General features: G+C 46.2%; 1 protein-coding gene across 9 annotated transcripts in view; it reads left to right on the top strand.

The window, feature by feature from the left end:
- DNAH9 (dynein axonemal heavy chain 9) overlaps nucleotides 1-14,190 on the top strand; it is a 284,870-nt gene that overhangs the window by 235,454 nt on the left and 35,226 nt on the right. For all 9 annotated transcript variants that reach the window (XM_045164838.1, XM_045164842.1, XM_045164840.1 and 6 more), the window contains 4 exons: nucleotides 990-1,160; nucleotides 4,037-4,159; nucleotides 12,194-12,387; nucleotides 13,229-13,377. In XM_045164838.1, the coding sequence (XP_045020773.1) occupies nucleotides 990-1,160; nucleotides 4,037-4,159; nucleotides 12,194-12,387; nucleotides 13,229-13,377 (637 nt within the window). The remainder of the gene's footprint in view (nucleotides 1-989; nucleotides 1,161-4,036; nucleotides 4,160-12,193; nucleotides 12,388-13,228; nucleotides 13,378-14,190) is intronic.

The raw sequence follows: 14,190 nt of genomic DNA, 5'->3' as shown, positions 1-14,190 counted from the left end.
GACCCAATAATATCTTAATTTTCATTTTCTTTAAAGATTCATCCTTGACCTTTGTTTTCTTTAATGATTATTTTCTTTATTATTCATTCTTTAATGATATATTCATTCCTATTATCAATTTTTATAAGTAGTCTATATCTAAGTTTAAAATGATAGAAAATTGATTCATATGATCAGTATGAAAATGGATTCATATTATACCCATAATGTACAATTTGGAAGATGTAACCGATGCAGGCTATGCTCTCACAGTTGCAGAAAGTGTACATAAGGAAAAAAGCACATGTAAGAGGGCTCATCAAATGATGTGGAATTGCTAGAAAGAGAAACCAAGAACAGCTGATATTCTGATCATTACCAAAAGGAAAAGTAATTAATTAAACACATGTATACCTGTGGCGGATTCATTTCGATATTTGGCAAAACCAATACAATATTGTAAAGTTTAAAAATTAAAATTAAAAAAAAAGTAAAAAAAAAATATTCTGAGTACCTATTATGTGATTCATGGGGTTGAGTACCTATTATGTGATTCATGGGGTCGCAAAGAGTCGGACACGACTGAGCGACTGATCTGATCTGATCTGATTATGTACACAGGTCTCTTTTAGAGAGCAAAGTTGTACAAGATGTTCATTCTACCATCGGGAATTTTATAATCCAAAGGATAGAATCACCCAAACTGGTTACTGTTCATTGTGTTCAGTTTCCAACAAAACTTATTAGATTTAATTTAATTATTTTGGTCACTGGACCTAAACAGTAGGCTCTTCACTGTATGCTTCATAGCTTGGCCCTCTTTGTGACAACATAGTAATTTATACGAGCAACTAAGACAGGAGTTTTCCTGTTGCCACTGGCCCTCCTTGGCAGGTTATGCTGGGAAGATAGTTCTGTGATTGGCGAATTATAATATTCACCAGAGGTAGGGCCACTAGTTACATACAGAGAGCCGTGTAAGCTACCAGTGTCCTATCTCCTGCCCCCAGGCCTTCAGCGTCGTCTTCCAGAAGGCTGTGGAGAAGGCGGCTCCTGGTGAGAACCTCAAGGAACGGGTGGCCAACCTAATAGACAGCATCACCTTCTCTGTGTGCCAGTACACCGCCCGGGCGCTCTTCGAGTGTGATAAGCTGACCTACCTTGCCCAGCTCACCTTTCAGGTAAAAGAGGATTGAAGACATTTCCAGAAAACAGGTCAATTTATATGCCCAACCAGCAGATATAAAGAAACTTTTTTCTCTAAAAAAAATTTAATATTTATCTATTTATTTAGCTGCTCCAGGTCTTAGTTGTAGCATGTGGGATCTAGTTCCCTTACTAGGGATTGAACCAGAACCCCCTGCATTGGGAGCTCGGAGTCTTCCCACTGAATACCAAGGAAACTTGCTTTTTTTTAACGTCAGTTCCCATAGTTTGTGAAGATTATTGAGCTCTAAGCAGAGGCATCAGACAAGAAAATCCAGCATGGTGCACGCAGGCCATCCACTCCATTGTCCCACTCATGGCAGACATGCTTAATCAACTGTTATACTTTTTTGTGGTGATGCTGGATGAGGAAGATCCTCCTCCACAGGGCCCTCCAGCAGCCACTACCAATCAATCCAAACTAGCCCTGAGGATGAAACTGGATGGCCATACCACAGACTGGATACTTCCTGAGAGGCAGTAAGAACTTAAAGTATCCCTCATTATTTATGTACCTTCAAGGTAGCAGGTAGCACTAGCAGAAAAGAATCCGCCTGCCAATGCAGGAACCATAGGAGGCACTGGTTCGATCCTTGGGTTGGGAAGATCCCCTGGAGGAGGAAGTTGGAGAACACTCCAGTATTCTTGACTGGAGATTCCCATGGACAGAGAAGCCTGACAGGTTACAGTCCAGGGGGCTGCAAAGAGTCAGGCACAAGTGAAGCAACCTAGCACACAGCACAAGGTTGCAAGTTTAATGTCCAAACCTTCCCCCGGAATAAGAAACTGCAAATGTCCTTCTATAGCTGCAACCTTGGTCTTAGAAAAGTCCTTAAGAACTCTGGTTCTCAAGGGCTCGGAAGCATCAGGGCTTCCAGGGTTAATAAGAAACCGTTGCATTCTTCTTATTCACAACATCAAAAAACCATGGAAATTGATTTCCTTGCACCTAACTCACTCTCTAGGGACTTTCTGGGTGGCTCAGTGGTAAAAAGAATCTACCTGCCAATGCAAGAACTTCAAGAGACACAGGTTCGACTCTTGGTTGGGAAGATCCTCTGGAGGAGGAAATGGCAATCCACTCCAATATGCTTGCCTGGAAAATCCCATGGACAGAAGAGCCTGACAGGCTACTGTGCATGGGTTTGCAAAGAGTCCGACATGACTGAGCGAGCGTGCATGCATGCACCTAACTCTCTAACCATTTGAGAACTGGGATTTTTCCCGATTATAAATTAGAAGCACAGACTAGACTATCCTGTAGGACTCCACCGGTTCTGAAAGTCAGCTATTCTAAAATCACTTCTGCTCAGACTCCGTTTGCACATTCTGAAATCTGAATCCACAGAGGAGTATTAGCATGGCTTGTCCCTCTCCCACTGTGTGTTCCCCTCCCCGGCCGGATAACAGCTTGGCCACGTCAGAGAGAACATGAAGCCCCAGCCCCGATGAATTTTCCTCCTGCTGCTCATTTCCCCGAAAGCCCAAGGAGCTTCTGCTTCTGGCTTTCACTCTACTCCCCTCATAAATATTTCAACCTCATTTTACAAGGGCTGCTTCACCTCATCTGTGATTTCTAGCCCGTTTTTTCCTTAAAGACTTTTCCTCGAACTAATCAAATTATTTTTTTCTCTGTAAGTATTCCCATCTGTAACTTCTCAGCAGAGAACACCATTTGAAGGGGGAAGAACAATCTCCTGAGCGCCTCTCAGCATGAGCTGTTAGTTCTAACCCAGTCAAATGCTTTGCCCTCCCTGCACACACAGCACCAATTCCCTACCAAGCTTCTGCAGTTTCCACTGCCCCCTCCCTGGGAAGCCTGTCTAAATCTCACGCTCAGCTTCTCCAAAACCCAATTCAAAACCGCTTACAGAAAGTTCAGTCAAATGCATCTCCCTACCCTGCTTCCTAGCCACTCCCCTGTTCTGGGTCCCTCTTAGCAGTATTTTTTTTTTTTTTTTTTTTTTTTGGCTGCATCACGTCTTAGCTGTGGCATGCAGGATCCTTCGTTACTCTGCATGGGCTCTCCAGCTGTGGCATGTGGGCTTCTGTCTAGTTGTCTGGAAGCATGTGGGATCCTAGTTCCCTGACCAGGGATGGGATGGAACCTGAGCCCCCTGCATTGGAAGATGGGTTCTTAACCACTGGACCACCAGGGAAGTCCCCTTTGGCATTACTCATTCACACATGCACTTCTGTTTTGCATACATTCATCCATTACTTTGACCCTCTCCTCAAATCATGTCATTCATCCGTGTCATCTTCTCTGTGAGATTGCAGGAATGCACTTCATGGCATTTAGGACTGATCCATCAATTCCTTGCTTGCCAAGACATAACATCATTCACTGTGTGCGCTTTAGTCACACTGGTATTTGGGGTGAAGTCAAATGCACCCAGAGGTGATCAGCACAGATAAAGACTTTCTTCCCCTCCACCGGATTTCAACAACCAAAACAGAGGAGTGCATCTCAGGCGGTGGCAACTCCGAGGGGCTCCAGGACCCACGACTGCCACCAGGCAACACAACACAGTGCTGGGACTTCCCTGGTGGTCCACTGACTGGGACTCTGGGCTCCCAGTGCAGGGGACACAGGTTTGATCCCTGCTCAGGGGACTAGACTCTAGAGTAGGAAGTGGCAACCCACTCCGGTACTCTTGCCTGGAAAATCCCATCCACAGAGGAGCCTGGTGGGCTACAGTCCATGAAGGATGGCAAAGAGTCAGACGTGACTGAGCGTCTGAGCCCAGGGAACTAGGTCCTACATACTGCAGCTAAAGATCCCATGTGCCACAACCAAGACCCAGTGCAGCCAATAAATGAATAAGAACACTGTCCTTCCACATTGCAGATCCTCCTCATGAACCAGGAAGTGAGTGCGGCCGAGCTGGGCTTCCTGCTTCGATCTCCAGCACAGACAGGAGTCACCAGTCCAGTGGAGTTCCTCTCCCATCAGGCCTGGGGTGGCATCAAGGTTGGTACCAGCCCCTTGGGAAAAAATAAATCCACCTTGTCCTCTCCTGGACTGCTGTTCTGATGGTTATCCCTAGGAAACCAGTGGGGCTGTCTTTGAGGGTTTCACCCTGAGCTGTTATTGGGGGCTTCCCCGGTGGCTCAGTGGTAGAGAATCTGCCTGTCAATGTAGGAGACATGGGTTCGATCCCTGGGTGGGGAAGATCCCCTAGAGAAGGAAATGGCAACCTACTCCAGTGTTCTTGCTTGGACAATTGCATGGACAGAGGAGCCTGGCAGTCTATGGCCCGCGGTATCCCAAGACAGTCAGACATGACTCAAAGACTAAACAATAACAATGTGAGCTGTGTTAGACGTCGGTGGGTCCCTCTGCTGGCACCCCTGTGGCAGAGCTCCCCCTTCCTGGGCCTGCTGCAAGGGCTCTGCCGAGAAGGAGCAGGCGCATGCTCATGCGTGGGCTCTGCCTCTGGGAAGTCGGGGAACAGAAGGAAACTGCAAGTGTCTTTGACTCAGCTGAGCAGCTTTCCTCCTGTCGGTGCTCAGGGCCAGCTCCTCTGTGAGACCCAGGCTGGTATGGAGATGCTGTGTCCATGGAGGGGACAGATACCAGGGTGCTGCCAGCTGTCCATCTCCACGTGAGTCCTAACAGCCACATTCCAGCCTGGGATTCTAGTGGTTAATAACGGCTCACTTTTACTAAGCACCTTAGAAGCACATTGTTGTTGCCTTTCAGTCACTAAGTCATGTCCGGCTCTTTGCGACCCCATGGACTGCGGCACGCCAGGCCTCCCTGTCCTTCACTATCTCCTGACGTTTGCTCAGACTCATGTCCATTGAGTCGGTAATGCCATCTAACCGTCTCATCCTCTGCCACCCTCTTCTCCTTTTGCCTTCAATCTTTCCCAGCAGAAATGCTTTCCCTTATGTTATTCTCATGTTTTCCTGGGCAAGAGGTACTGTTTGTGCTCATTTAACATGTAAAGAAACTGAGGTCACTCATTTTATAAGTAGCAAACCCAAGAATTGAGAATCGAATTCTGGTCTGACGGCAAAGCCCATTTTCCCCTTCCATGTTATTCAGCTTAGTTTCATTGGGATTCAGTGAACATTGAAAAGATCACAAGCGATGAGCTCCATCCAGTAGGGACCACGCCCGCATTCACATGGGCTGGTGCAGTGCTGAGTGGTAAGCGTGTACTGGGTGAACATCAGCCCCAGAGTCCAGACTCTCTCTCCATGTGGGTGGTGGTTGGGTCCCCACCTGGAGGAGCCCCACAGTGGGTGCTGGAGCTGTGCGAGGACCAGCACCTACCAGCACAAAGTGAATCCTATTTATGACCTTCCTGTGTTTTTTGTTTTTGTTTTGTTTTTTGCTTTTAAAGATTTTTTTTTTTTTGATGTGGGCCATTTTTTTAAAGCCTTTATTGAATTTGTTACAATCTTGCTTCTGTTTTATGTTTTTTGGCCACTAGACATATGGGATCTTGGCTCCCCCAGCAGGGAGTGCATCCGCACTCCCAGCATTGGAAGGTGAAGTCTTAAGCATCGGACCCCCAGGGAAGCCCCTCTGACCTTCCATGTTTGCCCCCTCTCCCACGTGTTTCATAGCACAAAGAAGCCTGAGTCTGAAGCGATGTGATTGGCTCTCTCTCTCTTTATATTTTTTTTTACTAAAAGTGTTTTGAGACAATGATTCACGTGCAATTATGTGAAATAGATTCTTTGCACTGCATCCCCTCAGCAGTCACATCTGGCTTTTCTGCAGCACGATGTCACATCCAGGAAGCTGACACGGATACAGTCCACTCTATTCTGATTGCTCCTGGTTTTCATGCACGTGTGTGTCTAGTTTTATCACACGTGAAGATTCATGTAATCAGCACCACAGTCAAGATCTAGAAAACTCTGACTGGTGTGTAGGTCGCTTGTTATAGAAGCAACAACTTCCTCCCTCCCCCAACCTAATTCCTGGCAACCACTAATCTGTTCTCCATTTGTATAATTCTGTCATCTCAAGGATGTTATATAAATGGAATTATACAGTATGCAACCTTTGGGGACTGGCTTGATCACTCAGCCCAACTCCCTTGAGATCCATCCAAGTTGATCTACTTTAGAACAAAAGCCCAGCACATAATCATTTATATGCATGCCATCCTCTTCAAAGGAGTCATCTTGCGAAATGCTGCCGTGGCCCGAAATGTTTTTCTAACTTTTCTCAGAATCTGCAGCTCTTCTTTTAGTCATCTTTAGAGCTAGGTCTAAATCAAGAGACATCAAACATTTCCTGCAGAGGGCCATACAGCAAATATCTAGGCTTTGAGGGTCACACTGTGTCACAACTATTCAACTCTGCCAAAGTCATACACCATAGGTAAGCAAATGGAAGTGGCTGCGTTCCAATAAAACTTTATTTACAAACACAGCTGGTGGGCCAGACTGTCCCTGCAGGCCTCAGTTTTCTTATCCTTGATCTAAATAATAAAGGTGTGATTTGATTTTTATATATTAACTTCATTTGAAATTCTGAATCCAATCTGGCAAGTGAGAAGGGGAAGACTCTGTTGGGAAGGAAAACAGGGGAACTCCATTCACAACAGGAACCAAACCACAAAGTCACAAAATGCCTAAGAATAATTATAATGTGTCAAGCATATGTGTGGGAAATCAGCTTTTCTAAGCCACATAAGATATGAATAGACAAAACCTAGAGTAGTGCTGTGAAAAAGAAATAGAAAGCATTCCACGTGTGTCATCTAAATTTTTCTAGTAGCCACATTAAAAATGCAAAAAATAATGTAAAATGAAATCAACAAAAATAAATTTAATAATATATTGTCTTAACCCATACAACCAAAATAGTATCCTTTTAATATGTAATTGTTACAAAAATTATGAATGAGATATTTTACATTTTTGAAGTAAGTCTGAATCCCAGTGTATATTTTTTTGCACTTATAATACATCTCAATTCAGATACTAAATCTTCATCAGAAATACTTGGCTTGAATTTAGATTTTATAAAATTTAGAGTTACAGCAGTTGATTCATATACCCAAGTTATTTAAATGTACTCAAAAGCTCTCCAACTACTAAAGCAAGTTCCAGCTTCTAAATTTAAATTTTAAAATAATTAAAATGAACAAAAAGAATGTGTTAAATTTGTAAAAAAAAAAAAACAAACTAGATCCTATGCAAAAAAAATCCACTATACCAGAAAAGAATAAATGCATTAAAATTTTTAAAATAAATATATACAATTAAAAGCAAATAAAAACCCTCTTCTTCAGTCATACTGGCCACATTTTGTTTGCTCAGTATTCAAACGTGGCCAGTGGTGTCCTTGTTGGAAGTACAGGTCACGGAGCTCGAGAATAATGGCTCGGAGTCTGATGCCCTTATGGGAAATGAATTCTGGAGAGCAGTTCTGAATACGCTCATTTGCTGAACTGGACCAATAATGGAGATAGACCAGTTGATGCAGGCTTTGAAGTCAGATGTTCCTAGGTTCAGTTTCAGGTTTGAGCTTGTGACCTCTGACAGGTTATCTTTGTTTTCTTATCTGTTATGTGACACACATAGATGTTCAGTAACTGGAAGCTGATTATCGTTATTGTATTTGTTTCTTAGAACATCCATGACAAAGTGCCATAAGCTGGGTGGCTTAAAAACACAGACGTTTATTCCCCCAGAGTTCTGGAGGTTAGGCATCTGAAATTAAGGCGTTGACAGGTCCTGCTCCCTCCAAAGGCTCAAGGAGAGCATCCTTCTTTGCCTCTTCCAGCTTCTGGGAGCCCCAGGCATTCCTTGGTTTGTGGCAGGACGGTTCCAGTCTCTGCCTCCATCTCTACAGTCCTTACATGGCCATCTTCCCTCTGTGTCTTTGCATCTCTTCTCTTCTTATAAGAACTTTAGTCATATTGGCCACCCTCCTGACCTCATCTTTACTGGATGAGGTCACATTCACAAATCTGAGAGGTTAGATTTTCAACCTATCTTTTTAGGGGACACAATTCACCTTATTGCAATTATGATTATTAATTACCCAGCTCTCAGGTATATATGGGCTTCCCTGGTGGCTCAGTGGTAAAGAACCTACTGCCAATGCAGGATACGTGGGTTGGAAAGATCCCCTAGGGAAGGAAATGTCAACTCACTCCAGTATTCTTGCCTGGGAAATGCCATGGACAGAGGAGCCTGGCAGGCTACAATCCCCGGGACCACAAGAGTCGGACATGGCTTAGTGACTAAACAACAGTAAGGTGTGTATATGCTGAGGCTGACATGGGTTGTGCCCGATAGAATTGTCCATCGAAGGAAAACCTTTGAGGACCTGTGAGTTGCCCAGCTGAGTCCAGTCCAGTTGCCTTTTCCTTTGTAATCCCGCAAAGCCTTCTGCAGCACAAGCCACAAAGAATAAGTGATTCGAGAGCACTCCACACTGCGTTCATTGTACATCCCTCCCCTCAAAAGCCTCTGCAATTTGCTCCCATTCCTCTTTTGTCTGGTCTGCTTTGCTTTTCTTCACTTTGCTTTTCAGTTTTGTTTTGCGAGCTAAGCTCATCTGGCTGTTCAAAGGCTTCTGCAAATGAGTGAAGCTTTCTCTCTTTCTCTCTCTCTCCAAGTTTTGTTATGGGAGCCGCTGCGTCCAGCCCCTTCCAGATCCAGCCCAGTGCAGGATGCGGGCTGGTGACGCACAATGCCCTGTGCAGCCTCTGATGGATGCTCTTTTTAAGTGTTCAGTTGAATTTTAGCCCAAAGAAACAAAAGAAGTAGAATTGAATAGGACATGATTAAACAAATAATTTTTAAGCATCCTATCTGATGAGGAAGATGCATTTCCTTGATTCCCCAGAAGGCCTAATAAACAGGTGATGAATGAAATCTGTGATCAAATACTGCTTTTATAAGTAACTTCTGTAAGGAGTTTCAAGGTCTCATCCAATGCTGAACTTTCAGGTAACAGGCATGTTATCATCTCCATCAGAAGGACCTCATTCGCGCTACCCAGCTTTGTAAGCCTCTGAAAAGGCCCCTCCTTTCCAGATGCCAATTTAGCACAGTTGTACTTTGGTACCCAGTCCAACGTAATTAGGTTAATTAGTCATTTCCATTTAGCTTATTAGAAGGCTAGAAATCCCTTTCCCTCATTTGGAAGATTAAACATTGCAATTGTGTTCAACCCAGAGCTTCAGGAAAGCGTGTTTCAGACCCAGCCACGCCAGCTGGGAGCCCTGATCACCCTGTAATGTCCTCAGTTTTGTGGTGACTCCAGAGGAGGGTAATGGGCCTGCAGGAGGGTTAATGGGGACACAAGCTGGGAAGAGGGGGGAAAGTGGCCGCCTGAAGGAGGACGGAAGTTTGGTCCTCGGCACAGACAGAGCTAAGCACCACATCTGCAGCTTTGCTCAGCCTGCCAAGGGCCCTCCCAACAGCCGCCCAGATGTCCAACTTTTTTAATGCAGTGCTTCCTAAGTGCCAGGCAGCCTGCGAAGCCTGAGGCTACAGAGATGGCTCAGAATGTTCTTGCCCAACAGGAAACTCTCAATCTTGTGGGAGTCACAGACAAGCAGACCAGCAACTGCAATCTGAAAACATAGGAGCCCCCAAAAAGCACAAAGAGGGTCTTTACAGTCTTCTGAGCACCCATAGGTACATTACAGCATGAGCTAGGCAGACGATAATTACATGGCCTCATTTTCCAAATGAGAAAATCAAAGCCCACAAAGGTTTAAGAACAGGCTCTGAGTCAAAAGAGGCTCGTAAGAGGTGGCACTGGGACCAGAGCTCTCGTCTACTGGTGCCTCGACCACCATCATACACTCCACTCCCTGCTCCCCCGTCCATCCCCCACACTACCCCCTCCCCCACTATCACCCAAACTGCCCCTCCTCTACCACGCACCATGCTCCTCCTCCCCCTCCACTCTCCACGCCCCCTCTCCCCTGCGGCCCCACTCCAGTCCAGGTCATGTCTCAGCACCACAGGTGTGCCCCCTGCTCTGAGTGATCAGAGTAAAGTTGGGAAGCCAGAGAGCCCAGGTGATAGGGCACTTTAGACAGGACACATGTTCGTCCACTCAGGAGAAGAGCCTGGGCAAGCCCAGCTCAAGTGTATGTGTCCTTCTCCAGCCTGACCTTCCCCTTGTCGCCTGTCACCCCTCCACTGCAGTCACATGGCCTCTGCCATGGGCCATACCCTCCCTGCTTCAGAGGGCTCCGTGGATCCTTCCGCAAGAAATGCCCTTCCCTTCTCTCCACCTCTCTCTTTGCCCAACAGAATTCTACATCCCTACTAAGCCCTCCCTCATCTCTGTTTAGCTTAGGATTATAAGCACCTTGAAGTTATGTGTATTTGGGGGCTCGCCTTTGTATTCCCAAGTACTTGGCATGTAGCAGACATCTCATAAATACCAAAAAATGAATGAAAGACTTCACATAATGAGAATGCGTGGGTTCCTTAAAGTTCACAGCACTGTGGTAGGTGCCCTGGACCCAGTGTAGCTTTTAATCTCATTGGAGAGATGGAACCCACAGGCGGAATTGAGTGATGTGGAAAGGCTGCAGGTAGGCGACTGAGTCAGTGAGGTTCACCTGGGCACTCTGAAGAAACAGGATGGACCCCCATCTAAAATGCAGCTCCCATGTCCAGACTGATGATGCCTCGTGCATACCCAGAAGGCATGAAAGACTTTGTTGCTCATATAATGAGACTTTCTGGGCAGAGTAGGGGAGTTCCTAAGTAGCGTGAAAATGGCTTGGGAGAACCAAGAGAGGTGGTGTCTTGGGCTTTTTGTGGTTTTCGGGAGTGGGGCAAAGGCTTGCATGATACAACTTCCCTTTATCACGAAGGAAGGAGCACCCAGACTACCTACCAGGTTGCCTGGTGGAACAGAAGAGGAAGAGGGAGAGATAAGGCTTAAAAGTGACCAGCAGTCACACATCCGTAAAATGAGTCAGTCTTTATAAAATATATCGACTCTGTGAGTAGTTCTGCATGGTCCACAAAGGGGAATGGGAGGGCTGTGTGTTCCAGGTTAGAAAAGATGGATGTGAGTGGCTGATTTGGGACTGGACTTAAACAATTTGTTAGCAATTTGTAAAGGCTTCCCTAGTGGCTCAGAATCTGCCTGCAAAGCAGGAGACCCAGGTTCAATCCCTGGGTCAGGAAGATCCCCTGGAGAAGGGAATGGCAACCCACTCCAGTATTCTTGCCTGTAACCCACCAGGCTCCTCTGTCCATGGGGTCTCAAAGAGTCAGATGTGACTGAGTGACTAACACTTTTTAACAACTTGTAGAACCTTGATAAATAATTATGCCCAACACAAGAAAGGAAAGGAGTAGAATTTGTGGAGGAGAGGACTGCTCCCGTGATGCAAGAAGTGTGAACCAGATATCAATCTGGGAGAGCGCCTGGCACATTTCCACGGTTAAGTCAAATGTGGGTGGACAGAGGGGGAAGGATGTGGGCTGGGTGGTTAACTGAATGGATTGGAGGGAAGCCCTAAAGGAAGAGATTTGATTCATGTATTTGGACTTAACCCTTATGAAAGCAAGAGACATCTGGAAATTTTAGAGTTGGCATTAACACAAAGTCAATGATCCTAGATCCTAGAGACATCTTGAGGGATGGAACTGACAGGTGTTGCTGGCAGCATGAGAATGGGATTAAAAGGGAGGTGTCAGAGACTTCAGTACCAGAGCTGTGATCAGAAAACTCACAGCAGCCTCTTGTCCCTTTTCCCGTGCGGTACTGAGAGGTGCCGTGAGGTGCTCTCAGTCCCACTGCTGATCACTTCCCAAATGCTTTGTTTGCTAAACCTTACATATCCCTGGGGCTTTTGATGGAGGTGAGTTGATCAAAATCCTTCCTCTTCCTTGTGCTGGGGGGAAGATTTGAGACTCCAGAAAAGGAGGAGAAATGAGACAGAATTGTGTCTTTAAGACCATCCTGCTCCCCTACCCCCAGCGACGGTGCAAATGGCAGCTTTCAGGAGAAACTGCATCCAGAGCCAGGTTCCCTGACCTTTTCCAGGCACTTTCATCAATGGAAGAATTCTGTAATCTGGATCGGGACATTGAGGGATCCACCAAAAGCTGGAAAAAGTTTGTGGAATCAGAATGTCCTGAGAAGGAAAAATTCCCCCAGGAGTGGAAGAACAAGACAGCCCTGCAGCGCCTCTGCATGATAAGAGTCCTGCGGCCGGACCGGATGACCTACGCCCTGCGGTAGGGATGGGTGGCCACGGGGAGGCCAGGCGTGGTGAGGAGGCCAGGGGCAGCAGGGAAGGCAGGGCGAGTGTGGCCAGGCCAGCAGGGCTGAGCCCAAAGCCATGAGTTTATCATGACAGAAGTCTTTGTACCAACGTCCAGAATCCCACGAGGCCCATTGCTCTGTGTTCTTGAACACATGTATTGTCAACACACATGTATGGACAATATATTGCAGTATTGCCTTAAAATCTAAATGACCCTTTTGGGAAGAGGTGCTCGTTGACATCTCAGTGGTAAAGAATCTTCCTGCTAGTGCAGGAGATGCGGCTTCGATCCCTGGGTTGGGAAGATGCCCTGGTAGAAAGGAATGGCAACGCACTCCAGTATTCTTGCCTGAAAAAAAAAAAAAATCCCATGGACAGAGAAGCCTGGTGTGCTACAGAGTTGCAAAGAGTCGGACACAACTGAGCAACTAAACATACACACACAGGCATGGAGAGCTCAGGGATCTAACGTGTGCAGGGTTTAGCTGCTTTCTGAAGACGCTGCTCCTGGCAGTCTTCTGATGGGCGGTGGTGATGTAACAGGACATCTAGGTTCCATAGAGGAGTCAGCGGTGGCCTGGGTGGATGGGGATACAGAAGGAGCCCTGATCTAGGTGAGCAGGTGCACAGCTAGCAGTGTGGGTTGTGAGTGTCGACTTAGTGAATAGTGTTGGTGCTGCTCCCAGCTCTGTAACTGCCAAGCCGTGACCCTGAGTGCATCTTTCCATTTCCACAGACCTCTGTTGCTCATATGTTATCATTCTGTGACTGATGTATACCCATAGACCTTTTTTTTTTTTGTCCCCTGGCAGAGATTTTATTGAGGAGAAGTTAGGAAGCAAATATGTGGTGGGAAGAGCACTGGACTTTGCAGCCTCTTTTGAAGAATCAGGACCAGCCACTCCCATGTTCTTCATCCTGTCTCCAGGGGTGGACCCACTGAAGGATGTGGAAAGTCAAGGTATGAAAACCTCACCATGGAGCCAAGGTTGCACCGGCCCCATGCGCTGTTGCTCTGCCTCTGTCAGCTTCCGTTTTCCTGATTCAAGTCTCATTTTGCAATGCTTGATATTTGCTAAGCATACAGAGATCTGGGTCATTACTGAACTGACCCCAGGGGGTCACCACCAACTGGAGGACTGTTCTGGGGTATAAGGTAGCAGATTCATGAGGAGACTTTGTCTCACCACCCTCCCTGCCAGCCATTTCCCTGCTTGTAGTTGGAGCAGTGATTCTGAAATACAGGTGCAATCCTTTCACAGCTCCTATTGCATTCACGATAAAGTCCAAACTCCTTAACTGACTTATAGGGAGCTTCACGCTCCAGTCTCTCCCTGTCTCTCCAGCCTAGTTTCCATTAATCGTTTCCTGTTTCTTCTGTAGCAAATGATCACAAACTTAGAGGCTTAAGGTAACACTATTATTGTACAGTTCTGGAGGTCAGGAATCACAAATGGGGCTTACTGTCTACCTCATTCCCTCATAAGGACACCTACAATCAGGCTCACTCAGACAACCCAGGGTCATCTCCCCATCTGGAGGTCCTTAATCACATCTGTAGAGTCTCTTTCGCCAGGTAAAGTCACATCTATTCACCAGTTCCGGGACTTAGGACATGGACATCTTTGGGAGCTCCTTATTCTGCCTGTATTTCCCTACTGCCCTCTTTCTCACTCAACACAGAAGCCATTCCATTCTCTTGAATAGTCTGTTTCCCCTCTGGCCTACCCTTCACCAGGCTACCTTTTACTCATCCTTTAAATACCCATTTCAC

Source organism: Bubalus bubalis, chromosome 3 (genome assembly GCF_019923935.1).
Source record: "Bubalus bubalis isolate 160015118507 breed Murrah chromosome 3, NDDB_SH_1, whole genome shotgun sequence".
NCBI classification, from domain to species: Eukaryota; Metazoa; Chordata; class Mammalia; order Artiodactyla; family Bovidae; genus Bubalus; species Bubalus bubalis.
Note: the sequence above shows the minus strand (reverse complement) of the source record. Positions and strands in the feature narration are given on the sequence as shown.